Consider the following 26,537-nt stretch of genomic DNA (forward strand, 5'->3'; position numbering starts at 1 on the left):
CCCCCCCCCCCCCAAGCCCACCCTCCCCACTGTCCCCCAGTCCCCCCCCTCCCTGCACTCCAATGAAATTGTTAAGTCACACAGCTTCATAACCAGGTTACCATGGAGACACTCGAGGATCAGTAGCTATAGCTCCTTGCTGCAGCATCATAAATTGGAAAAGGCTTCATGGGCCAACATCTCTCAATGGTTATTACTATGAACTAATACACTCCATACATCATGGGTGATACGGACCTCAGAGGGGTGTGTATGTGTATCTCTGTCCTTACCTGTGTGTGTGTGTGTGTGTGTGTGTGTGTGTGTGTGTGTGTGTGTGTGTGCACATGCTGTGTGAATCCGCACTGTTGCGTTTGGAAGTGTGTGTGCGTGTGTGTGTCAGTATGTGCAAATCTGCACTGGTATGTTTGTGTGTGTGTTTGTGTGTGGGTGCGTGCGTGCGTGCCAATACACACTGGTGTGTGTGTGTATGTGCTCCTCTAGCTGCCTAATTGTAGGAAGTGGTTGAAGTTAGAATCTATAACACTCTACTGTGATAACCATTTCATTGGAATTAATTTGTTGAGTTCAACTATTCCAAAGAATTCAATAGGAGGTATAGTAATGTCAGTTTAAAAGCATCTCATCCTGCAATTGTAGTCCCCCAGTTGCTCAGATGGCGTTAGTTGGGGTCAAATGCACACCATGCACAGAATTTGTCGTAAATAACTCACACAGAAATCAAACAGAGACTGAAAGGTAAGTGAAAAAGTGAATCGGGGGGGAAAGGCTGCAGGTCACATTCACTTCACCTTGGGAGCCTAATCTCACATTACAATCTTCAAGGCTCTTGCAGGCACCATTGTTTTCTCCTGCTCACATGAAATAAAGATCCCATTTAATCACAAAATCCAAGTACAATGCAATATCTGGAGAGGAACTATTGATTCTGACAGCTGCTTCTTAAGATGCATATAGTAAATTGTTGCTGACAAATATTACATGTCTAACATTTCATTATATCTGGCAACCCAGACCATCTTTATGTCAGAAACAACAGCAACTCTGACTCTAGTGAGAGAATGGGAGGCCCTCTAAGTGGATCAGGGAAACAGCATATTTACTTTATTGCACTGTTATCTTGTGGTTTGTCTCTTGGACTGCAATTCCTCCCATGAAACTGAAGGTTGAAACAATTGGAGAGTACAGGGTAGCAGAGACAGATCTTGAATGGAGAGGTTGAAGGCACAGGTTATGTGATTTGGACTGGTGTGGGCTGGGCAGAGACACCCCCTGTGGCCTCATCCAAGTTATTGCTTTGTTTCACCACTCAGGCAAGCCCTGCACACCCACATTAGCTGTGTGTTGGTCAACTATTAGTGCAGTGTCAAGTGTCACCCCCCACCCCAAACAAACACACACCACCCCCTCACCCCTATCCCCTATCGTTAGGCAAGATATCTTGAGGCTGAGTCAAACTGGAGAAGTGTGGGAGGCATCCAGTGGTTCCACAGTTTTGGACGGGTTTCTAAAAATATGTGGGCACAATTTCAAATGAGAACCAGTTGACCTGTTGCATATATACTTATTTTGTCATTCATGGAGATTGGTTGACAAAAACAAGTGTAATTAATTGATGTACTTCCATTGACTCACATCTACTCTTTCAGAGAGTGATCAAAACATTGAACAAGTATCTACCGTTTTCTTTTATGAATGAATGAATAAAAACATGAATAACTAAATAAATAGAAAGCCCCGGACTTGGCCTTTGTCTCTCAAGCACTTGCCTGGAAGCTTTTATTTGTGCATAGCTTTGAAATGACTATAAAGTGCATTAACATATGCAGTCTAACCTTTCCATTATGGCTGATCCCAGTGGGATGGTGGAGAACCAGGTCTTTGTTCTGTGTTAGATCTGTCTGGGTGTAACAGCACACTGACGACTGGTGCTGCTGAGCCCAACACCTTGCCCATCCTTGTTGCCTCACATCCCTCTCAATCATCCTGTTGTGAAAAACATATAGGATATGAACAGACTATTCAGCTGTGGCAAGAACGTATCTTTGCTGTAGGCCTGCTGTGAATTCGGAACATCTTTGCAATGTTACAGGTTTAAATCTCCCCTGTACTGTTTGTCGTTTTTGATCAAAGCGTCTGCAAATGATTACATTGCATTAGAGTAGCTGGAATGACCTGATTAGATCAACAGAATGGATTGATTTGAACTCTCACAGAGTAAAGTATGAGTATTCCAGCTTGCTGTAAGAGTATCCCATTACTTGAAGAATTTGATGTTTTTATATATTTTTAAGATCATTTGGAGTCATACGCCTGTTGGTGTCTGCTTTATTTCCTGACTCAAATCCCCCCCAAACACACACACAACTGTCTGGGGGAAGCAGCTGGTTGGCATAGCAACCCTGTAGCCTGTTTTAATTTCTCACAGTGAGCGATGATAACGACAGAACACGACAATAATGCTCAGGAGGAATAGGCAGTGTAAGCCTCAACCATGAAAATCGTTTTAGAGATTTTTTTTTTTTTTACTTCAAATAATACAATTAGGATTCAATAAATGCTAAACTGCTGCTCTCCTCGAAAGCACCTTCCAAGAAAGGCATGTGCAAGTTCATATTAAATATATTTGCAAGCAACTGTTGTAGCTGTTGTGATATTGAAGTCTTGTATACTAACTTGTACTGTATACTGTTGACTTGTATACTGTAGATGACATGTATACCATTGCCTTGTATACTGTAAACTAGCACAAAGAGGAGAAGGAACAAGAACAGAGAGGGGGGGAAATTAGGGGAGAGGAGAGGCACTGATCATCTCACCACAGATACCTCAGAGGTAAAAAGGTGATTGTTGACATTGTTCTGGAGGCTCTTTGCCTGAAAACAAGAAACATTTTGACAGCTAAGGCAGTCTAATTGTAAGGAAGGTAGAGAGAAGGTAACAGCTGAGTGAACAGAAAGGATAGAAGTGGGGGGTGGAGTAATAATGGTTACTAAGGCGACAGCATGCCACGTTATCCGAAAGGGGAGGCACTCGGGGAAGGTCAGGTGGCGTTGCAGCGCCTGACTAAATCAAGTCTGAAGTGTGAGGTCCCAAGTGGGTCTAAGGTGTAAACATACCTCCTTTAGAGCGTTAAGAACAAGCCAACGTTTGTTAGAAGAAGGCCTTGTTCGTGCTTCCAAACAGCCTCGGGACTATAAATCCCATAGATATGGCCTCTAAAGACGGGGAAAGAGGAGCAAGGATGAAGAGTCAGGTGGCATGGGGATATGGGTGGAGGATAGAAGATAGGACTCTGGTGGTGTGCTGTGCGCTTTGACTTATGAGGTCAGCTGCCATGCGCCCAGCCTGTGATTGGATCTGAAGGTAGTGCTGCCAGTCCTGTCTGTCACCTGGCATCTCTGATGTCACCCCTCTGGTGCTCCTCCACACTGTCCTGGATGACTATATCCTTTCATTCTGGGAGACAGAGTGGTTGCTTAAGCCTTACGATGGCAAATAAATTCCATGGCAGGCATTCCTTTTCTCTATCTCTCTCTCTCTCTCTCTCTCTCTCTCTCTCTCTCTCTCTCTCTCTCTCTCTCTCTCTCTCTCTCTCTCTCTCTCTCTCTCTCTCTCTCTCTGTGTCTCTGTCTCTCTCTCTCTCTCTTTTTCTCTCTATCTCTCTTTCTCTGTGGCTCTCTCTCTGTCACTCTCGCCATCTCTCTATTCCTCTTTTCTCTTCTCTCTCCCTACTCCATTTTCTCTCTCTTCCTCTTTCTCCGTCCCACTCCCCCTTTCTCACTCTTTCCCTCTTTCTGTATCTCTCACACTTTCTTTCTGCCGTTCTCTTGCCATCTCTCTTTTCTTTTCTCTCCCCTTTTCGCTCTCTCTCTCTCCCTCTTTCTTCCTACCTCCCTTTCTCCATTTCCCTCTCTCTCTCTCTCTCTCTCTCTCTCTCTCTCTCTCTCTCTCTCTCTCTCTCTCTCTCTCTCTCTCTCTGCGGGATGGAAATCAATAGGCTTTCAAGTGTGAGTCAATGCAGAAACGAATAGCCAACAAACCTTGGCCATAAAAGAGCACAGGCTGCTTCACACAGCGGTAGTAAAGAGAAGGAATCGTGCTAAAGTACTCTGTAGCCCCATGTGACTTTATGGAGTTGTCCTCCGTAGTGTAATGGAATGGTTGGTCAGGATAACTTGAATTTCGATCAGGAGCAGGAGTTAAGACACCTATTTCTCTTGCACTGAATCTTGATGAAGCACTACAGCAGAGACTTGGCTTCCAACATTCAGTGAAATTACAATTACATATAGGCTTGTAGATTTATTGTGTAATGTTATTAAACATGAGATCATCATTTTCTGGACGGGCAGGTGGTATGGGCACCTTAGCAGGTGCACTCATGTCACTGAGGGAGGACCCTGTCCCATTTGGAGAATAAAACTGCTGATGTGAGGCTCTTTTGACAGTGATTATAGATCTTAAACCTCATGAACCTAGACGTTTTTATTTTGCTACATTATCTACAACTATTGCTAAATTTAGTTGTCATCCATCCCCACAATCTCCTAAGTAGTTACAAGGAAGAAATATGGTATCGATTTTAGTTGTAGCGACATAGACAGACAATTCTTTAGATCCGAAGTGCATGACATATTGTAATTTTAGAACAGCAACATATTTCAGTTTGACTGCATCTACCTATATATACGTGTATTATAGCTGACGTTAGCATTTTGGAAATCTCTTTATATGATTACGTTTGACCTCAGACACTGTAGAGCAGCACTTGCTATGGGTTTTAAAAGTGCAGTCAAACCTCCAAGATAATGCGCGTGAAATAATCCGCATGCACGTCTCTTCTTCAATGTTCCTTCCATTGCTTACATAGGATCATTTCAGGGAGTTCCGTGGTGTTTATGAATTGTGAGGGGAAGATAAAGTGAGGCCGGTTGTCTCTTTAAATCAAGCTGCAGTGTTGATGTGCCCTGGAGCTGAAATGGTAAGAACCATTTCCACCTCTGCGGCAGGGAGCCTGACCAAATAGGCGCACGAGAGCGCTTCAGACGTACCGGGTGATACCCTAGTCCCCTTCTTACTTGATCTCTCTGGTCGCCTCCGCATGGGAAGCAATTTGTCAGTCTTGCCCTTCTGGAGTTAACATTTTCAGCGCATCAATAGCGAATGGCATTATTTAATTTTTATTTTGTCCTTTTTTATTCCATCCGCAGAACTCAGTGGCAGTCGCCTCAATCCATGTACCACTGGCTGGTACGCCTATCCCCTCAGCGTTGCAATCTGTTGATAACTCGACTTGCAAGCTGCAGTTTATTGTCTTTCGAAATGGGAAACTCTTTCCTTGCACAGGGAATTCGTCAAATCTTGCAGATGATGGAAAACGTAGGAGTGTTTCAACACCAGTTGCTTTCACCAAATTAGGTAAGAGGACATCCATTTTATCATCATGCCTATGATGTCAACGGTCTGTCTACAATGAGCTGTCGACAACACAGGAACACGCGCATGCATGTAACATATCCTTATTCGGCGTTATCTGCAGGCGTCGACTAAGAATCATGTTTTATTCTATGCGTTTGTCTGTCTTTCATTCATATTTTCAACTGTCACACATCTGATCACGCTTTATTGCCTGATATCAATACGTCACCATTTGTTAACGTAGACAACATATACTTAACTCACTGGTGATACCTAAAGGGTGATCTTACAATCTATGTATCTAGCCGATGCACAACCCTAACTTATTACTGAATGAAGTATAAATATACACACACATTAAAGTTACTGATTTTACAACCTATAACAACCACTGCAAATAAAGTGTGTGTGTATTTTGTGCTTGTGTGTGCGCCCGAATCTATTTGTGCGTGCCAACTAGCTATGGATTTTGCACTTTAAGACTTTCTACTTGGTTTCCCTAACATAATGTGTTGCTTTCTTGCAGATGGGTGCAGCCTCGGAAGCGCCGTGCACTCCGTTACCATCGCTCTCAGGCACTTTGCGCTGGGTGTAGACCCCACCGCAGCCTATTGGGATTTTGACTTGCTAGATGGGCACGGTGGCTGGCGGGCAGAGGGGTGCCACATAACAGGCTCCGCGGGCAACACGACCACTATTCATTGCACTCATCACAATAACTTTGCTGTGCTAATGGTGAGTACAGTTAGTGGTGTCATTCATTCCCTCCCCCTCACCAGACCCACTGTTCCCAACCTTTTGAACTGGTTGTTTCTTATTATGTATCAAATGCACCCATTTCACAAAGGAAAGGAGGGTCACGTGTTTTGCCAAACACTTTATGATAAAAGGGACCTTAAAAATCTTTGTATTTAGTTTTCCCGCCGAGGAAAATGTCTATGGCAATTTGCGCAATATTATCTGGTTAAGAATGACATTATTTTGTTATGTTATAGCCAGTAAAATGCTTTTGAGAGAAGTTGTTGATTTTGTTGAGTGCCTCCTCCTCCAAAAGCTCTACAGCATCTGAAATAAAACGATGCTCAATAGAACGTGCGCCTTGTCAGTATTCGCCTGCGAGCGCAAGTGGTGTACTAATTGGTTCCAACCTTTCCCACCGAAGTGTTCGGTTGTAAAGCACGGAATCGTTAATCTAGCTTGCTTGGTCTTGACGTCGCATTGTGTATTTTCGGAAGCCTTCTCTCGCAGTCGTTCCCTATTAAAATTGATTTCATGTGGAAAATACCAATAGCGCTATGGCATCGCATCGCTCAGTCGTTCCGTAGTGCCGCTGCGCCTGGTCCGCTTTTGGACGAACAGCAATCCTCCGGATGTTTACCGAAGAGTGGGATTCGCTAGACTGGGAGGTCAGTCCTTGGTAGTGCATGAAAGTGGTGTGCTTGAAATGATGGTAGCTTTTTACCTGCACAATTTATGAGGCGCTTCAATTTTGTTGCTATTCATGTTCAGAAATATGCTTGTGAAAACCCCAAAGGAAAGAGTGTTGGTTTTTAGATGGGAGAGGGAAAAGCAGCGCAGAAGACTCTGGGAGCGAGCTAGTTGTGTTTAGAATACCAAGTTGTTCTTAAATGGAGCGCAGAGATGTCAGATTGTTATTGTACGGGGCCGAGGCAATGTATGTATATTTAATATCCAACCTGGTCAAGGGGAGACGCTTTTCGGTGCGCTTGACAGCGCGCCGTCATTGGGTACCTTGTGGCTGTCAGCTCAAGACTAAAGTGAGATCGCGAGGCAATTTAGTTAATGGACGTGACACCAGATTAATGATTTGAACTTCAGGGCATGTCAAATAGAAGTGATGGCGGTGGTATAGGGAGCTGTTGCTCCACGGTCAGTGGTAGAAGACCTTGCGTTTTATTCGGATGTTTGCGCGGAAAAGATCGCGTGTTTGCTAATGCAGTCACCACACCCGCAGTATGTCTCTGCAGTGCCCGAGAAAAGGACCCTTATTTACGGACTCGTGACATCACTCTCCTGTCTATTCTACAGCTTTTGCGGTGTGTTCTTTTAAGGCTTGCTCTGGCACATTAAACCTGTTGCATAAGCTCTTAATGACCAGCTGAGAGGGCTGTCATGCTCCTGCAGGCTACTATAATATTTTCTTAATCCTTCAGTGGAGAACGGATTCATGGGCCACACAGTATTATAAAAAAATAACCTGACCCCTCAGTTTGAGGGGAAGCTAGCATCTGTTTCAATGGATTCAAGGAACCATTCATGGACCCATGTCCAAACTTTTCCCATAATCTTTTAAAACCATTGCAGTAAAGACATACTGTGACGTAACTCTTACTGTCATATCACTTTTGTGATATATTTGTCATTATCATCCCATATATACAGGCAGAGGTTATGTGGAGCAGTTTGAGGTGACCCCTTATCTGGATTACACATCAAAGCCCCAAACTGAAAATATAAACTCTATATTGTACAATACCGACCAATGTGGGGGTAAACCATTCAGAACAAAATGACAGGATTGGCCATAAAATACTGCTTTGTACGATGGAAAATTGAGAAAATTGTCCACACGATAGAGCGATTGAGAGAGGGTGAGTGAGAGAGGGTGAGAGAGAGAAAGCAAGAGAGAGAGAGCGACTCGCCACAGTCTCCAGCCTTTATGTGATGGGCAGTTTTTATTCAGCATTTAGGGGGCTTGTGTGTGAAGGTGATTAGTCTACAAATAGTGTGACAGACCAATACAATTGTCCCTGGGGATTTCCGTCCAGTTATTGTTTGGGATATTAACAAAGGGGTTTAATGACATGCTTTTGACTTGGCTTAGGAACACCAACTAGAGAGAGCCTGTCTTCTATCAGTGGTTAGAATGTTCAATGAGGAAGGATATTGGACAAGCTCCATCATCCATGTGTTGCTTGGTAGGATATTCCCCCAGGGCATTTTGCTGCTGTCAGAGTAACTGTAGAACTACATTTGCTATTTACAAACAGACAGATCACTAGTTACACCCCCTTCATTATAGGCTTTTATTGAAAGAAGAAAAAAAAAGCAACCGGATGCTAAGACTACTAATGTTTATTAACTGTCTGAATCGTTAAGGGATACTGTGGTACTCTGTGGGCTTACAGACCACTACCACACTGCCTTCCAGCTTTCAGCACCTTGGACAGTGCCAGTCTCATTCCAATCCATTGGTTAGATTAAACATGCCCAGCATGGCTTGGTCTTGTCTGGTGTAGTTTGGAGTGGCCCAGCCCCCTTCTCTTATTAGGCCTGTCTCTACTGGAAAGGGAGGGCTGACTTATTCATTTACAGCAATGCAGCCTGATCATCAGTCTTCATCAAGATTGACAAGCCTTTTCCCTCTTAACCAGCTGTATGTTTTTTTTTTTCTCTGTCAAAAACATGGGCATCGTAGGATGCAAAGTTCTCCATCTGATTGCGTCCCTGTTTAACATGCACAAACAGACCTTTTGAGAAAGAGCGGAATGCAGGGAAGCTGGCTTTTGTCAGTATCCAATAATAACAAAGGCTCTGAAGCCATAGGCCAATAACAGAGAAGCAATTCAGAGATATATTGTCATATGCCCATTAGGACAAGCTGTCTGTGTGATGCTTAATAGAAAATAGATAGTCTTGCTCAGTGATGGCTCAGCACCACATAATACACATTAGGTGTCTGAGTGAAGCTAAATAGATGAGCTGTAAGGTTCGCTTTCGTAGAATAGCTTTGACTTTGTTTTCAGGTGAAACCTCTCAACACAAACAGAATACCAGTGATCGGCTGCCATTATACTGACTAATGTTTTGCCTGTGTTGTTTTATGGTGAAAGTACACTCGGTGCCATGTGAGTGTCACAGTGTGTGACACAGCAGAGGGGCCTAAGGATGCTAGGAGGGCATGCTGACAATTTGCAAGCCAGTCCCCCCATGGTGACCCCTGACCTGCAGTTCTCCCACTCTTGTTTAAAAGATGGCAGCGTATGGAGGAACACACATCCCTGTCCAGCACTGCGTGGGCAACCAGGCTGCCTCCTGCCTCCAGCCTTCTGCTGGTGCAGCCAGGCAAAAGAAGGAACATGGCCACACGCAGGGAACACAAAGATCTGCTCTCTACTCACGGGACAAAAGGTTGCTTTAGTTGGCAGCTTGAACAGCTGATATCACTAATTGGCTCACTTTCTTGCACAGTGTTTAGGCACTTACAGTTTAAGAATTGAACTATCAAATTCAATGTGTCCAAGTTTTATTTGTAGCTTCCAGTGCCATGTTGTCGAGAGCAGGAGGCTGTATGAAGGCAGTCACCTACGCGTGGCTGTGGATTTACACCAACGCCAGAACCACTGGTTTGGAACGGTCTCTCTGGTTTGGAAGGCTACAGCTCTCGTTACTCCTCCTAGTTCTGAGCTGTCCAGTCTGAGCTTGGCTTGAGCTGCTAGCTAATCACTTTGGTGTGATTGGTCGAGCTGAGCAAGTGGTCTTCCTCGCTTCCTTAACAGATTGCTGCTTGCCAATGGTTTGGCGTGTGATGCAGATTGTTTTCTTCATGAGTAATGAGTTCTGAGGAGCTCTGCCCACCATTAATCTGGACCATCAACACTTTTCTCCCGGGCACTGCTGGAGTCAGCCAGCAGTCCGTTTCGCGTCTTCTTTCTCTTCTTCCCTGACTTATCATATTGACTGAGATACACGCCTCCGTTTTTCATCAGGCCTTATTCATTCTGGCCTTATTTTGGGTACAAATTGCATTACTTTATAGCCAATTGGTATTCAAATGACTGTTAGTCTTCATCTAAGTAGTGGAAAGATTATAATATTGCTGTTCCCAGCAGAAGGGAAGTCTTGAATAAATGGATGTGTTTGTAGGTGTGTGTGTGTTTCCGTGTGGATTTGTACTGTATGTGTGTGGATTTGTACATAGACAACAAAGCAATACAATCCATAGGAAGTTAAAGGCCTATTCAGTGCTTTCACAGTTTTGTTGTTGTTTATATAAAATAACTGGGTAATTGGCAGCCTAAGGAGCCCAGCAGTTTTATGAAGACTAAAGCTACACTGACTTCAATTGTTAATCTATCCATGCTGACAAATGTAATTTATGAACAATAATCATATCGTTGACTTTCTGTCCTGATTAAAGGTTTTTGCCAGACTTTGAACAATTGCACGGTATGCTAACTGCTTATTGATAGAAGGAAGCACGCCTAGATCTTTCTCTGAATAGACAGTTTATTCTTTGTCACATCTTACACCAAATCCCTCAGACAATCTCAAACTCAACAAGTCAGCTCAAGCTCTTCATCAAGACTCCCGCTACAACATTGTACCCAGTAGCACAGCCCAGAAAGCTGCCTCCAAACCTGGACGGGAGACCATGCGGGTAACAGGCTCCTTCCCGAGGAGTACTATTTACATTTAGTCATTTAGCAGACGCTCTTATCCAGAGCGACTTACAGTAAGTACAGGGACATTCCCCCGAGGGAAGTAGGGTGAAGTGCCTTGCCCAAGGACACAACGTCAGTTGGCATGACCGGGAATCGAACTGGCAACCTTCGGATTACTAGCCCGATTCCCTCGCCGCTCAGCCACCTGACTCCCCTGCTATTTATTGTTTGTGCCTCTAAGTGAACCCGACAGCACCTCATTTACAAAATTCTGGCCAGTCTAGACAAACACATTTAGAGCTGATTTCCCCTCTATTAGGACCATTCGTGGTACAGTGCGATCCAGACCAGCCTCGGCTGGCTGGCTGGCTCCGCTGTCTGCCTGTCTTGTCAGCCAAGACAGCCCATCTCCCCCAGGTCTCCCACACATCTTTTGCTGTGCTGTTCTAGCTGGCAGCTCGCGAGAAAAAAAGGAGATGGGAAACAGGGACATCAGGGAAGCCTGGGGGTTAAAGGCCACAACAGCTGCTCTAATCAATTGCCCAGACAACTGGCTAGGGGAAGGATTTGTTAGCGTACTAGTCCCCATTCCAGGTCACAGGTGACTAATTCCCAGTAGTTTACACCAGCACTGTGGTACAGCAGCCGCATCACATTGACCTCTGAACTTTGACTGCATGACCTTATCATTGCATTAGGGGACAAGGTCAGTGCTGGGGGTTGTAGTTCTGTTTTGTCACTGTCCCTGAGATGTGCTCTGTGCTGCTGCAGGATGCAGACTCCTAATTACGTGGTATCTTACTGATGTGAAGAGGCCCCAGTGCACCTCAGGGTCTGATAAGGACAGGAGAAAATTAGACTTGTATGATTTGAAGGTGGGCGACAAAGAGGAGGGGGGAGGGGGGGGGATGTATCTGTGGCAAGCTCTATTAAGTAGCCTTTGAATGCCTTATCAGCTCAGCGGAATTGAAATATTCAAACAAATTATTTTCTCCGCGGTTGTGCTCGGTTCCTGGGTACTGTGAATGTAATGTGCCTGAATGCTGGATCATGCTGTTATGCAGGTGACTTCAGTGGGGTCCTAAGGTGTAACAGAGGCTTTTGCTTGACAAGATGTTTTCATGCCAATTGTTGGAGTGTTGCCACATGGCATATACAGTACATTTTGAGAGCATGTGTTTAAAATACTTATATTATTTGTCAAGGTTACGTTTGTGTGTGTATGGCATAGAGGTGTGAGCATGGGTTGGGGGTGTTTGCATGGTGTTGAGCTTTCATCAGTACGTGGATGTGTGTGCCTGTGTTTGGGTGTGTGTGTGTGTGTGAGTCATGTTGCACATTAGTATTTCTCTAGAGATCGGCCTTAGCACGGCAGCGGTTTAACTTCAAAGCCCACTCAATTCGCTCCCCAAATCCCATTCCAGCGGGTGAGCGATATGCTCTCGTATCAAAGGTGAAAACTAATCTGGTCAGTGAAATTCCCCCTCCGCCCTCCAGACACTGGGCCAGCCTTAAAAAAATGTCCTAATGAGACACAAACATGTAAATGGCTGCTGGAAAAGATGGAGCGCCCACTTAGAGCTAAATGGCACTGCCAGCATAACTGTCAGCTGGCGAAATGGGATTGGCCAAGATCATGTCACGCAATCCATAATCAAAAATGGAAGGAAAGATTGCCTCGTCGTGGGAACGGAGGGGGGCCCTGGGGGGAGGGGGGGGGGGCATCAGGGCTTGTGGTCTGAGTCACAACCGCAGGTTTTATAAGGACTTGAAGATAATGATATACCTCTCACTATCTGTCTCTGCCTTTGTTTATCTCTCACTATCTCCCTCTTCACCTTCTCATTCCTCTACTTTTACTCTCTGGCTTTTAGCAGCGTAGTGCACACACGGTTGTCCCATTCATATTCAAGCCTTGTTGCTCTCTCTTCTGTCTCCTACTCTCCCTGTCGTACGGACAGTTGCTGTACAGGTAAGGAGTGTCTTTGCAAGCTTGGATGCTGGATCCGGTAGGGGGAAAGCTTGAATATTGTTGCAGCAGCATTGAAGCACATTTGCTTTGGCAAGGAGCTCAGGCAAATTCACTCTGAAGTGCTTTTGGAGACAATGTGGTTTTTATGGCAAATCTAATGGAGTCATCAGTGGTCTAGCATTACACAGCTTTTTATGTTGCCAGCTAGCAGTACTGCATTGTTCCCATAGGATGACAGAGCTTGGGAGTTAAATAGAGAGAGAGAGATAGGAGGGGTATGGATAGCAAGGGAGAGATAGATGTGTTGGCCAGGCAGAAGCAGATGTGAAGACGACTCTCTGGTGAGTGTAGTGATTTCAGTAGCTGAAAGTCATTAAACATCATGCACTGAAACATACGTTGTTTATCCAAGGGACCTTAAGCTGGGAGTGGTTCAGTCTCTCTACTGTGTGTGTCGTACTTGGTACAATACTCTAGGCCGATGTGTTTGGTTGTGTCCTACTCGGCCTCGAAAACCTTCAGACCGAGTCACCCTTGGCCATGTTTCTATTCAGTCTATTTGTCACAGGAGAAAAATGGCCTTTCTGAGCACATTGTGTCAACCTGTAAGGATGAAGATAGGAAGAGACGTATCCCATGCTCCCCTCGCAGTGTGCTGAGCCGCATGAGGTCCCACGAGGCATGAGTGTGTGTGTGTGTGTTTACGTGCACAACCGTGTCAGTGAGTGTGCTTACGCTCATGCCGTCGACCGCGTGTACGTATTTGAAGTAGACGGTGCCTCCTCCGTCGAGACTTCTGTGGTGTGCGGTGGAGACACTGCTGTAGTGTGTGGTGGAGACACTGCTGTAGTGTGTGGTGGAGAGGCTGCTGTAGTGTGTGGTGGAGAGACTGCCTTGGTGTGTGGTGGAGAGACTGCTGTAGTGTGTGGTGGAGACACTGCTGTAGTGTGTGGTGGAGAGGCTGCTGTAGTGTGTGGTGGAGAGACTGCCTTGGTGTGTGGTGGAGAGACTGCTGTAGTGTGTGGTGGAGACACTGCTGTAGTGTGTGGTGGAGAGGCTGCTGTAGTGTGTGGTGGAGAGACTGCCTTGGTGTGTGGTGGAGAGACTGCTGTAGTGTGTGGTGGAGAGGCTGCTGTAGTGTGTGGTGGAGAGGCTGCTGTAGTGTGTGGTGGAGAGACTGCCTTGGTGTGTGGTGGAGAGACTGCTGTAGTGTGTGGTGGAGAGACTGCCTTGGTGTGTGGTCGAGAGGCTGCTGTAGTGTGTGGTGGAGAGACTGCTGTAGTGTGTGGTGGAGAGACTGCTGTAGTGTGTGGTGGAGAGGCTGCTGTAGTGTGTGGTGGAGAGACTGCTGTAGTGTGTGGTGGAGAGACTGCTGTAGTGTGTGGTGGAGAGGCTGCTGTAGTGTGTGGTGGAGACACTGCTGTAGTGTGTGGTGGAGAGGCTGCTGTAGTGTGTGGTGGAGAGACTGCTGTAGTGTGTGGTGGAGAGACTGCTGTAGTGTGTGGAGAGATGAGTCACCCTCTCAGCCCCAGACAACACCCACCAGCCGGCTCTCTCTTCACCAGGCCAGCGCATGAACGTGTGCATTGATTAGGCTCTCATTGTTTGAGGCTGGATGCCTCCGAATGCGCTATCACAGACTAACGTGTTGCAATACTCTGTGTGGGAGGGAGGGTGAGAGCTGGGCTCGTAGAGGGTGTGGTTGGGTCCAGGTTTAGCCTTGCAAAGTCACATTAGACAAAGCAGACGGACATTAGTCACTGTGCGTCTGTACCTCCACTGACAGTTATGGGACAATGTGTCTTTTGTGCTATTTGATTGCACAGACAGGACAATATTTACAAATAATGCCAATACAGTATGCAGCTCATGAATCTGAAAAAAGGGAGACTCACTGTAATGGAAAGCCTTACACTACGATGGCACTTGATGTCTAAGTAAATAAATAGAACACAAAGTACATGCCTGAGCCTCAAATGATAGCACGGGTCTGGGGGGACTTTTCTATTGTAGTTCAAATGAGATTCATCAACTCATAATGCGGCCTGATTTGATGGCTGTTTATTTCATTGAAGTTGATTTGATTACCCTCACAGCAGTGGGCTTGTTGACCTAATCTGTGAACATTTAGAGGGAAGAAAGAAGCTGTGCGATGCTTGTCTGTCTGATCCCAGCTTTCCAGATGCTGCGACGACGCAGCCGACCGACTGACTGACACGCCAAGGTGTGACTGACATGAAAGATGAATGACCTTGGCCGGTGTTGGCTAAAGATTACGTGAGCGTTGCCAGACTCAGGTGTTAGATGGGTCCCGGCTCTGTGCTGTCCGGTGGGGCGGGTCTGGGGGGGGGGGGGGGGGGGGGGGTCGTAGGGTTTGATTTGCACTCGCTCCCCAGCTTCGTTCCAGTGTTCACACGGCACGTTCAAGGATGATAAAGCATGGCGCTGGATGCCAGCTTGGAGCCCTAGGGCAGTCTGCCAAAGGATTTTAATTTTGTGCGCGTGCGTTGCCGTGCGTGTGTGTTTGTATGTGAGCGAGAAAGACAAAGAGAGAGGGAGCATTTGTAGTTTGGCCGTAATCCTTCAAGGTGCAATATATAGTTTCATCTGTGCTCTATGAATACAAACCGTATTGACCTTACACTTACATTTAGCAGACGCTCTTATCCAGAGCGACTTACAGCAAGTACAGGGTGAAGTGCCTTGCCCAAGGACACAACGTCAGTTGGCATGACCGGGAATCGAACTGGCAACCTTCGGATTACCTCACCGCTCAGCCACCTAACTCCCCTTGCAGAGATGAGGACGAGGAAAACATTTAGTCCATTCCTCTGACGGATGGCCTCAACCAGCATTGCATGAATCTACCCCTTTAACCCTCTAAATATCTGAATATTTCATCACCCTAGTAACAGAGCACTCAAAACATCATACAGAATGCTGGACCTTTGAACTCTGAATATCTATGAATATCCTCCAATGTTTCCCTCCAGGCAGGAAGACACTGTAGTCCAAAGCCGCTGTCCTTCCTTTTGACTTGTTTGACTTTTGTTTGACTTGATTATGGACATGGCCACGTTTAATTGACACCAGTAATCTGTTTTTTGGCGAAGAGGTGGGGGCAGGAGCCAAGTCTGGATTAAAGTTGTAGCTAACCACACAGACGTGGGATAAACAGGGGCCTGTTTAGCTACAGCAGGGGACTGCAGAATACAATAGGTGCATGCTTAGATGTAGCTACGCCAGCCCTAATCCAAAATAAAACCCAGCTGGCTTGGCCACAGTAATATTCGGTCTGAGTCTCTAATGAATTGTCCCTGTTGGAGTCTAACCACATGACCCCCCCCCCTCCCCCTACCCCCTCCCCCCCCATCCTCTGCAGTAATAAAGTCAGCCCAGCCACAGCACAGCACCGTGATGTAATATGATAGTAATAATGATAATAACTGGAGTGGAGGAGTCACATTTGAAGCTGGCTTCTGTCCTTATCTGACATGACGTTGGCTGGCTGGCTAACTGAAGAGCTGTTGGTAGACTTTACAGGAAGTGGATTGTTCTGCAGCAGGGCCAGGGTATTATCACTCATTTTAACTGCTAGGTCAGGAATTACAACCCTGCCATCGATATGGGCTCGCTGTTTGTTTGTAAGTGGTGGCACAGCAGACACTGGTTTTGCAAATCCATACTGAGCAATGTTAGCGGGATTAACGAAAAGAACCGTTATTTATCATGAAGATATATTTATCAGAATCTACTGTGGGGCATTCTGTGGTATCCTATATGAGTTATGGTGGCAGTCTTTTCGTGATAGTACTGAAGCAACTGCTACAGCCAGTGTCTCAGCCAGCCAGCAGGCTTCTCTCCCCTGCTCAGTATGAGAGTCGGCAGAGCGTCATTCTGTCCTAGTGGCAGCACCTCCCTAGGAGCATAAACACTGGGACCAGGAACCATAGGAACAATTTGTTCTGGGTGCCCTGTAGTGTGCCTCGCTATTTTTCTCAGGGCCCATCCGCCTGGTGAAAGTGACATCCCCCTCCCTCCCTACTGCCCATCCTCTGTCTCCATCCCCCTTTTCCTCCACCATTTCTCTCCAGCGGCGCCTCATTCAGGGGCCTTCAATACAAGCTGGACCATTAATGGGTCAGTTAGCTTAGCCATGGGCTCGTTAGCGAAATGGTCGGCGAGGCTTGTTAGATTAGGCCTGAGTTAAGTATATCAGCAATTCACCAGTCCTCCGTTGAAGTGGTTAATGTGTCAGCTAGGCTTTCTCTCACTACTTTTATTGTGAGCTGATTTGTTGGACTGGGCGCTAGCCTGTTAGCTGGTCTGTTAACACAGTGCTATTATGCAGCCTTTTTCCCCTCAATGCTGCAGTAAATCCAGGCCTCAGCTGGCCCAGAGAGTGGGAGCTCTCTCTTGCTGTGCCTCTTCTCTCCCCTGCCTGGCTGCTTTAGGAGCTACAACAGTCTCTCTCAGTCAGGGAATAGATTTCTCTGCTAGACCCCTCTGGTTAAATCCTTCCCTGACTCTTTGTTGAGAACACAGTCACCCTACAGTAGGTTGTCAGCAGTGCTAGTAAATGGTTAAGTACTGTACAGTCTCAGGGGACGGCCGGGAGAGGGAGGCAGACAGGCTCAGCTATCATTAGAGGCTCATTGATGCTAATATGTCCCATGAGAACCTTTGACTCGGAGAGATCACCCTTGGCCGACCCCTGCACTCCCCCCCCCCTCCTCCCCCCCCCCGGCCATTTAAGTACAGTAGCTGTCATATCCCATCACAGAGAGCCACACTTCAGCTTTATATCGTCCCCTAGATACCCTGTCTCCCTCTCGCATCTCTCCATGTCAGCATCTCTTTCCGCCTCTGTTTTTAGCACTTCCAAATCCCCCTCTGCGCGCACACTCCCCAGCCCCTTTGCCATCTATTTCCTCGCTTTATTTACCCATCTCATTCCCCTCTCATTCCCCCCTCTGGTTCCCATCTCTCTCTGCATCCCCGTACTTTCTTCTCTCACTCAGTTCATGTTCGGGTACAGCTGTATTGTAATGCTGTGACTCCCAGTCTTTCTCTCACACTGTCACATCAGTGGAAATGCCACAGATCACGCTCCCATCCGCTACCCTTTGGCTTGCCCAATCCCACCCGCCCTGACTGGACCTATTAGTGCCCACCATGTGGAATGTCTGGGTCATGACCCCTACAGGCCCCTACGGACCCCTGAGCCAGCCCTGTAGGTGAATCCAGAGAGGGGGTTTTGCTTGGCTGGGCAAAGAGACGGCTGGTTGTGCATCACTCTCTCACACCCAGACACAGGACCTCAGGGGGATCTGATGATATGCTGGGTCATATCTATGAAACAGCCCTGTCAGCATGTGTTCTACCCTACATGCTCTGTAAAGCTCTCCTGATGTTTAGACCAGCAGCCACACCCACTATAAAAAGCGTCTGCTTGAGTGTCTTTAACAGGAATAGGCATGATGATTGGCTCCCTCTCCTGGCCTCGGGTCTATGTTGTGCTCATTAGGGGAAATCGTGCCGAGTCATGAGTGATGTGCCTGACATACTTTTCCTTTGGAAGCTTGTCTATTTGCTGCCGAACAGCAGTCTGTCTATCTGCTTTCTGATTATTGAGCTGTGTTTCCTGCTGCTCATTGACAGTGTACATTTAGCAAGGTAGTCCCAGTAGATTTACTACAGAAATGTCCCTGTGAGGCAATGACTGGAAGCATCTAAACAACATTATTATAGAAATGTGTTTACACAGACATACTATAAAGAGGTATTATGGTTTGGTCAAGTCATTATAGAGTTTATGTATATGAGAACATACTTCAATAGCACTGTGCGTTGTCTGACTGTGAGGTCTCTCTCCCATTTTCTCTCTCGTTCTTTTTCACTTTGTCTCTCCTGCTCTCTCTCTCTTTGTCTCCTTTGCTCTTTCTCCTAATTTCTGTCATTTTCTCTCCCGCTCTTTCTCTCTGTTTCTCTCTCTCTGTTTCTCTCCCTCTGTTTCTCTCTCTCTCTCTCTCTCTCTCTCTCTCTCTCTCTCTCTCTCTCTCTCTCTCTCTCTCTCTCTCTCTCTCAGGATCTGAAGAATGTGCTGTCTTTCCCCCCGTACCCTGGGGAGTTTCTGCACCCTGTCGTGTATGCCTGCACGGCGGTCATGTTGCTCTGCCTCTTCGCCTCCATCATCACATACATCGTGCATCACAGGTAACCACTTAATGCCTCTTCTGCCTCTTCTATGACTGGCTGCATGCCTGTGCGTCTGTGGATGACTGTGTGCGGCCCGTGGACCCGCTCTTTATTTGGATCCTTCTGAGTGTTTGTATTTACCCCCTTAAATTCAAAGGGAAGCTGGGGGCAGGAATTGGGAGAACTGGGAGCCGCAATTCCCTTCCTCCGCTCCCGTCTCCATCTCTACACCACCTCTCTTTTCCTGTTTGTTTGTCTCTCCGTCCGTCCTGTTCCTGGACTGTGTGTGAGTCAGACGCTTTAGAAACGGCAAGAAGAAACGCTGCAGCCTTTTCTGAGTCACGGATCTAAAGCACAGGATGGATGGAGTGTGTGTGTGAGCGCGCGTGTGTGTGCGTGCAACACCGACACCTAACAAACCAAGCCTTTTTTGAAGAGACGGCTCAATCAAATTTCCATTGGATTCAGGCCATCTCCCGTGCCCTTGTTCATTCGAGGCTGGTTAATGAGAGTGTGAAGCCCCTGGGCTAGGAGCTAGCGTCTCCCTGTTCATCCACTGTTCATCCACTGCTGAGGGACCAGAGAGGGCTGGAGGCTGTTGGCAGCCTGGATTCATGTCATTAGTGTGGCCCACACATTCACCTTGAGTCCATGTTAGATACTGGAGCAGAAGATCCTGGACAAAGGTACAGCTGAGTGTATGGCCTCAACATGGCCTTTCTTGTGTGGGAAGCTCTCTGAATACACTGGATAAAGGAGCATTACACAATGAACACAGTTTTCATCGGTGTGTCTGTGTGGGTGTGTGTGTCTGTGTGTCTGTGTGTCTGTGTGTCTGTGTGTCTGTGTGTCTGTGTGTGTGTGTGTGTGTGTGTGTGTGTGTGTGTGTGTGTGTGTGTGTGTGTGTGTGTGTGTGTGTGTGTGTGTGTGTGTGTGTGTGTGTGTGTGTGTGTGTGGGCGTGCTTGCGCATGCTTGGATCCAGACAGCATGTAACCGCTCACTGTCAATGCGCTTCTGTCTCCCAGCTGCAGCACGCGCTTAACACCTCCCCTCCCTGCCGCCCCAGACACAGGCCTGAGCACTCCTTACTGCTGCGGCATGTGTAGTAGCACTTCCCTGGCTGTCACTGGCTGGCTGGCTGGCTGTCACTGGCTGGCTGGCCGGCTGTCACTGGCTGGCTGGCCGGCTGTCACTGGCTGGCTGGCTGGCTGTCATTGGCTGGCTGGCTTTCACCTCTCAGCCCCAACACCAGGTGATAGTGTATAGACCAGCACAGATGTAGGATGGTGAGCTTGTTAAAGGAAGGCAATGCCCAGTGCAAGACTCGTCTTGCGCCCGAAGATGAATGAAAGCTTGTTAAAGAGCACACTCACATGCAGACATTGCAGGAGAACAGTCCCTTCCCCTCTCTCCCAGCACCACTATAGGGTTTTATGTCCCTTTTGAGGGTTTACGGGGAGAGGAAAAGCGAGCGAGGGGAGTGTGCTGGGAGGGGGGAATATTTTAGTCATGTGCTTCTCTGGAGGGATGGGGATGTGGAGGGTTGCCAGGTTAATGTACTTGACCCACTGAAAGCCAATACGGGGAGCCCATGAAAAAACACCCTCCCGTGTAGCCAGGAGCCCGACTGATTTATAGCCCCGCTCCTGGATGGAGTTCAGCACCTGGGCAGCAACAACCAGCCCAGGCAGCAGCTTGCCCCGCGCTGGCACAGAGCAGAGAGCCAGCCAGGCCGTCCCCTGGACACGCCTCACAGCCCCCCTGTCGCTCCCTGGCGCTCCCTGGCTGCACTTGGCTCACATTCAACCGAGGCTGCGCTCTCCACCATTTTGGTGAGCCGAGCGAGGCTCCCTAGATATCAAAGGATGTTGTTTTTCACGGTTTACGATTATGATAATGAGTGTTTGTGATGAATGTCAGCACTTGAAATGTTATGGTTGCTAAGGCTATTCTCTGTCGGCTTTGTTATAAACTAAATTCCCTTTTTCGATGAGTAAGGTACACTGAAGGTCTGTTGGCAGTCACCAAGAGGGGAATGCCTTTAGAAGGCTGTATGTTGGGAGATATAATAGATGTGGTCCATTAGTGTTTTGACTCCAACCTAATCTGGTCGAATACTGTACATTTGTATTGGCTGACCTACATAGTGTAGCACAGTACACATTAGTGTAGCACAGTACACAGTAGTGTAGCACAGTACACAGTAGTGCAGAACAGCTGGACTGACTGGTGGCAATACGGGTTAAGTGCTGAGCCCAAGGGTGTATAACACTTTCAGTCCGTTTCTCAAAGAATGTGTGTGTGTGTGCGTGTAGTGCTCTATTGTGGAGTGTTTCAATTGAATCAGCGTACTGGAATCCATCTGCTATTTTGTTTATTCACCATTGAGCCAAATTCTGCTGCGCACATAAAATGTTCGAGCAAGTGGATGACTTAGCTGTGTTCTGAACTGCACAGGGCATTCTTGTCAGCTACATGTGCTTACAATACAAACCCCCAGACAACCACACCTATAATACATTATGCTGTGTTGAACGTTGACATGTTTAATCTTGTGAAGGAATGTACAGTAATACAAGACATGTCAATCATCTGCCATATCACCTAATTATTTGACTGTTTGTCATCTGTTCTCTATTTCCCTTTCTCTCTCTCTCTTCTCCTTTTTCTCACCCGCTCACTCTCTCTCCCTCCCCTCTCTCTCTCTCTCTCTCTCTCTCTCCCAATCTCTCCCCCTATCTCTCTCCTCTGGCAGCACCATCCGTATCAGCAGGAAGGGATGGCACATGCTCCTCAACTTCTGTTTCCACACGGCCCTGACCTTCGCAGTGTTCGCCGGGGGCATCAATCGAATCAAATACCCCATCATCTGTCAAGCCGTAAGTGCACTCGCTTTTCATTTCCCTGTGCGCTCTCAAAGCTCTCCAGGAAATTGATTATGAATGTCTATTGAGGTGGTCAGTGGAGCAGAGTACCAGGATGTATAGCCGGACCTGGCCTCTCGCTCCTCTTTAATGCACTGGAAACATGGCGAGCCTCACTTTATCCAAAGTGAAGGGACAATGAGACAAGAGCTTGAAGTGCATAAATGCTCTCTTGCTCTTGCTCTCCCTTTCTTTCTTTCTTTCTCTGTCTCTCTATCTCTATCTCTCTCTTTCTTTCAAGATCTCTCACACTGTCTCTCTCCTATTGCCTACTCTGTACCACAGCCCAGGGGGATGTGATGGTGGTGTTTGTGATGGTTGTAAAGACAACCGCCTGGCCCTGTCCTGTGATAGAAGTGACAGAGCCGTTCCCTGGAGGTCCACTTCTCCTCCTCCCCTCCCTCAGGGGCCCTTGAAGACAGTCTGTCATCCTAATTAGCCCCGCCGTACCGCCTGCTTGGGGGATTTCAGCCGCCAGTGTCGCCAGCACCGCCGTTTGACTCTGAGCCTGTACACAAGGTATCTTTGTCATCCCGCCCACGGCTAGCGAGGGAGGCCAGGCGGCGCCAGGCAGCCAGTGGCGCGGCGGGACACTGCGTTGATGACCCCCCACATGCCGGTGTAGGATTGGAGAACAGGTCACTGGAGCACTGTCTCTCCCGCTGGCTGCACTAACACTTGGATGTGACGCTGTGTAGAGCAGGGCTGGATGTGTCTGTGCCAGACGGAGCCGTGCCTCCCCTCCAGGGGGTCCTGCTCTGCACGAAAGACCCTGAGGGCACGGGGCCTGGATGCAGGGGCGTGGCCGCTCAGCCCCCGAAAGCATAGAAATCCAGGAAGATACTGGGTGTAACTTGTGTTAAGTGTTGAGATAAGACTCAGTAAGTGAGAGTGAGAGGGAGAGAGGGAGAGAGGGAAAGAGAGCAAGAGAAAGGGAGAGAGAGCGAGAGAGAGAGAGAGCGCACGAGAGAGAGCGCGAGAGAGAGAGAGAGAGAGAGAGAGAGAGAGAGCGAGAGAGAGAGAGAGAGAGAGAGAGAGGGGGGGGGGGGGGGGGGAAGGAAGAATGATGTCTGTAACCAGGGGCACATCTGACCAGATTGATGGGTGGAAGTGACGGGGACTCATCAGGTGAAGTGTGCTGTCCCTCCTCTGCCTCATCCACTCAGCATGTGGGCAGTCAGCCACAGCAAAGATCCCCTCATCCCCTACATCTATCACCCACCTCTCGCTCTCTTTCTTTTCTTTCTCTCTCTCTCTCTCTCTCTCTCTCTCTCTTTCCCTCTCTCGATCTCGATGCAGCCGGTATGAGGCGGCCGTCTATCCTCCTGTCACAACCACTTCAGCTCGTCCTCCTCCTCTTCCACGCTGGAATGCCTGCGTCTCAACATGGCGGGGCTAGCGCTAGCTCAGTGTAGCTCAGTGGAAGCTAGCAGCGAGCTAGGCTGCGAGGCACGGTGACAGGGACGGCAGCGAAGCGCCCCTGTTTCCTGTCAGCCCCCGTCAAAGCGTGACGGCCTTCTCTCCGCTCCTGAGATGACACGTCCCGGCTGGCGCTTGCCGTGCCCCCCCCCCCCCTCCCCACTCCCACTTTGCCATCGACTTACCTGCTCCCCCACTGCTTAATGTTGCATTAATAACCCTCAATTAGCATATCCCATTTACCTTTACTGCATGAGCAACATGTGCAGCGAGTTACAAGCAGCCGCTCCAGAACAAGGTCACCAATGCCTGTGACGAAAGAAACACTCTCCACGGTCAAATCTTTGTTGACAGTCTTGATATGTACCCTGTCTATGTCAACAATGAAAGTGGCGACATAGCAGACTGTTGCAATTTGGATGCCAGTTAGCAAGGCTTCGCTAAGTTATTCAGAGCCACGCAGAACTGGTGGTGATAACTTTGCCGCCATAGGAAGACACCCTCCACCCCCGCCGTTTGCGAGATTCCTCTCAAGCCCAGCAGGGCTCCTCTTCCCTCAGGGGAGAGATGGCTACATGACACCCCCACCTCCCCCCTCCCCCAACCAGGGGAACTTCAAGGATCCGTGGAACCAGTTCTGGCAGCTTCTCAGTACTTCAAGCAGATACACCCCTCCTCCTCCGCCATCTCCTCCCCCTCTATTCCTCCAGCTCTCCCCCTCTCCTCTTCTCTTCTCCCTCTTCATTTTCTCTGGCACACTCCTTCCGCCCACTCTTTCTGCACAGTCACTCTGTCTTCTCCAATGTTAGTCAGTGTCTTGTCTTTCCCCGTGAGGTTCTACGACCATGTGACAGGAACGGGGGCAGTAACCCCACACTTCCTAACAACCCACTCACATCACATACTGAACAGTCATTTGGTCTGCACAGTGACTCAGCTTAGCTATACACATCCCCACTCACATCACACTCCTCCAACCCCATCCACTGCATTCTCTCCGTCTGTCCATTTGCCGGTCCTGCGCGCTCCTTCAGTCGGCCCTGGTGGGCATGTGGGGATCTCCTATACAGTCACACCTGGACTGACTCAGTGTTTTTAGGTATGACCTCACTTGCTACTGCAAGTATGGCTCTCTCTTGCTCCCTACAGATCCAAGTATGGATACCACACTGGGTAGGATACTTCTGAGATCCGAACATTTGAGTTACGGGACCGAGTGAGGTGCTCTCCCCCTTCGTCCTGTCTTTCCAAGTTTTTTTTCTTCCTGAGCTTTCTTTTCCGGAGCTTTCTTTCCGCTGACAAAGCCTTGGAACAACTGCACATCAATTACTATTCAAATAGGTTTCATGAATATTAAAAACAAGAGAGTGAATAGTGTTTCAGACAACGGTGCACTTGCGTCTGCAACTTGTGTACACAAGCTGAACGTGAGCGACATTCAAAACCAGAAGTCTCCTCTTCAGCTCAAGCTAGTTGTCCTCTAACTAGATGTGTATGGTGAAGAGGTGGTTGATATCTATCAGTTAGACTCCCAGTAAAAAGTTGTTTTTCCCCCTGATAGCTCCATCACTCTTCACATCAGTTCAACGTCTCTTTCAGAGTAAACTCCTCTTGACACCTTTGTAAAAGGTATGAAGGTGCAGTCTTGAGTGAAAGGCGGACTCTGCGGAAAGGCCCTTGAAGTGACATTGATTGCGGTGGCAAGTGCAAGCACTGTGGCACCGTGTGCGAGCAAAAGCTTTCCCTCCAGTCAGTAGTGTGTGATCAAGAGAGAAAAAGATACAGAGAGACGTAGGGATGTAGCATCTGACATGCTTTCTCTGTGTGTGTGTGTGTGTGTGTGTGTGTGTGTGTGTGTGTGTGTGTGTGTGTGTGTGTGTGTGTGTGTGTGTGTGTGTGTGTGTGTGTGTGTGTGTGTGTGTGTGTGTGTGTGTACGTGTGATCCTCTTCATGCTGCAGGTTGGCGTGGTGTTACACTACTCATCGCTCTCCACCATGTTGTGGCTGGGGGTGACGGCCAGGAACATTTACAAGCAGGTGACCAAGAAGCCACCACAGACCCAGGACGGTGACCCACCAGCGCCCCCCAGACAGCCTCTGCTGAGGTAAGCACAGCACATACACACACACACACCCACTCAAACACTCCGAGTCATGGATCACCTCTCTGTGAAAAATCTCTGCTGCTGGTTATGAATTTTGAAGTGTTTGTATGCACAAATCTGCCCATGTATGCATGAGGCTGCGTCTGTGAACGAGTGTGCAGCAAAGCATTGGCTTCTGAACTTTCTGTAGATGATATATCTCGCTGGGATTGTGCTCTGGGTGTATTTTGGGGGGTCAGGAACTGGTTCAGCAAACAATTCTCTGCTTTCTTATTTCATTTTCCGCTCAGTACGTGCCTCATGCAAGCCAGAGAGACACGAAGAAGTCTTCCACAATCACAGGAGCTCGCTCTGTTTGCTGAAGATCCTCCCACAGCCAGTCCTGTGATGGCGGCGCCTTGTTAAAGACTTTGATTTGTAATCTTGGGCTTGGTCACCTTTCTTTGGTATTATGTAGATGTTGTTTTCTACCGAGAGTGAGAGTGATCATTTAGTTTGTGGATTATTTCCAAGAAAGAGATGTGGATGATATTTCATGTTTCAGTCTGGGGTTTCTGTGTTGTTTGTGTTGGTAGTTGTGCATGTCTCTGTACAGGCATGTTGGGTGTGGGTGTATGTGTGTGTGTGTGTGTGTGTGTCAGGTGTTATTTCAGTGTTATTGTGCATCAGAAGTGGTTTCTCCAACTAGTTTGCGTTCCACAGTCCCAGAACTGGTTCACTCGTCTTGATTTTACTGCCACTGTTTCCAATGTGGGGTCTATTGTCTAGAAATTAGAAACATTACACTCTTGAGTCATGCGCTTCCATCAGGGGAAGAAGTTTGGCTTTAAATAATATGACTCACATAATGCTCAAATTTGCTTGAAAATACCCCGAATTACTTGGGGGCATAGACAGCTCTTTTTAATCTGCTAAATTCCAGAAATGAGGCCTATTCAGTTCAGAATAGCCTTCTTATGGAGCGAGGCAGGGGTGACTTTCAAGGTACAGGCTGCTGCTTAGCAACGCTGTCTAACACATAGGCAGCTGGCTACATCTGCCCAGGGAGAGTGTGTCTGCAAGGGAAGCTTTTCTAATCATCATTATCCTCTT

At 47.7% G+C, this 26,537-nt stretch overlaps 1 protein-coding gene across 1 annotated transcript in view; it reads left to right on the top strand.

Annotated features, from left to right (window-relative positions):
* The window catches only part of LOC136943206 (adhesion G protein-coupled receptor A3), an 80,345-nt gene that overhangs the window by 49,139 nt on the left and 4,669 nt on the right, over positions 1–26,537 (top strand). Inside the window, 5 exon segments of the mRNA XM_067236454.1 lie at positions 5,214–5,421; positions 5,948–6,156; positions 18,887–19,014; positions 21,753–21,876; positions 25,300–25,445. Of these exon segments, the coding sequence (XP_067092555.1) occupies positions 5,214–5,421; positions 5,948–6,156; positions 18,887–19,014; positions 21,753–21,876; positions 25,300–25,445 (815 nt within the window).

Source organism: Osmerus mordax, chromosome 5 (genome assembly GCF_038355195.1).
Source record: "Osmerus mordax isolate fOsmMor3 chromosome 5, fOsmMor3.pri, whole genome shotgun sequence".
NCBI classification, from domain to species: Eukaryota; Metazoa; Chordata; class Actinopteri; order Osmeriformes; family Osmeridae; genus Osmerus; species Osmerus mordax.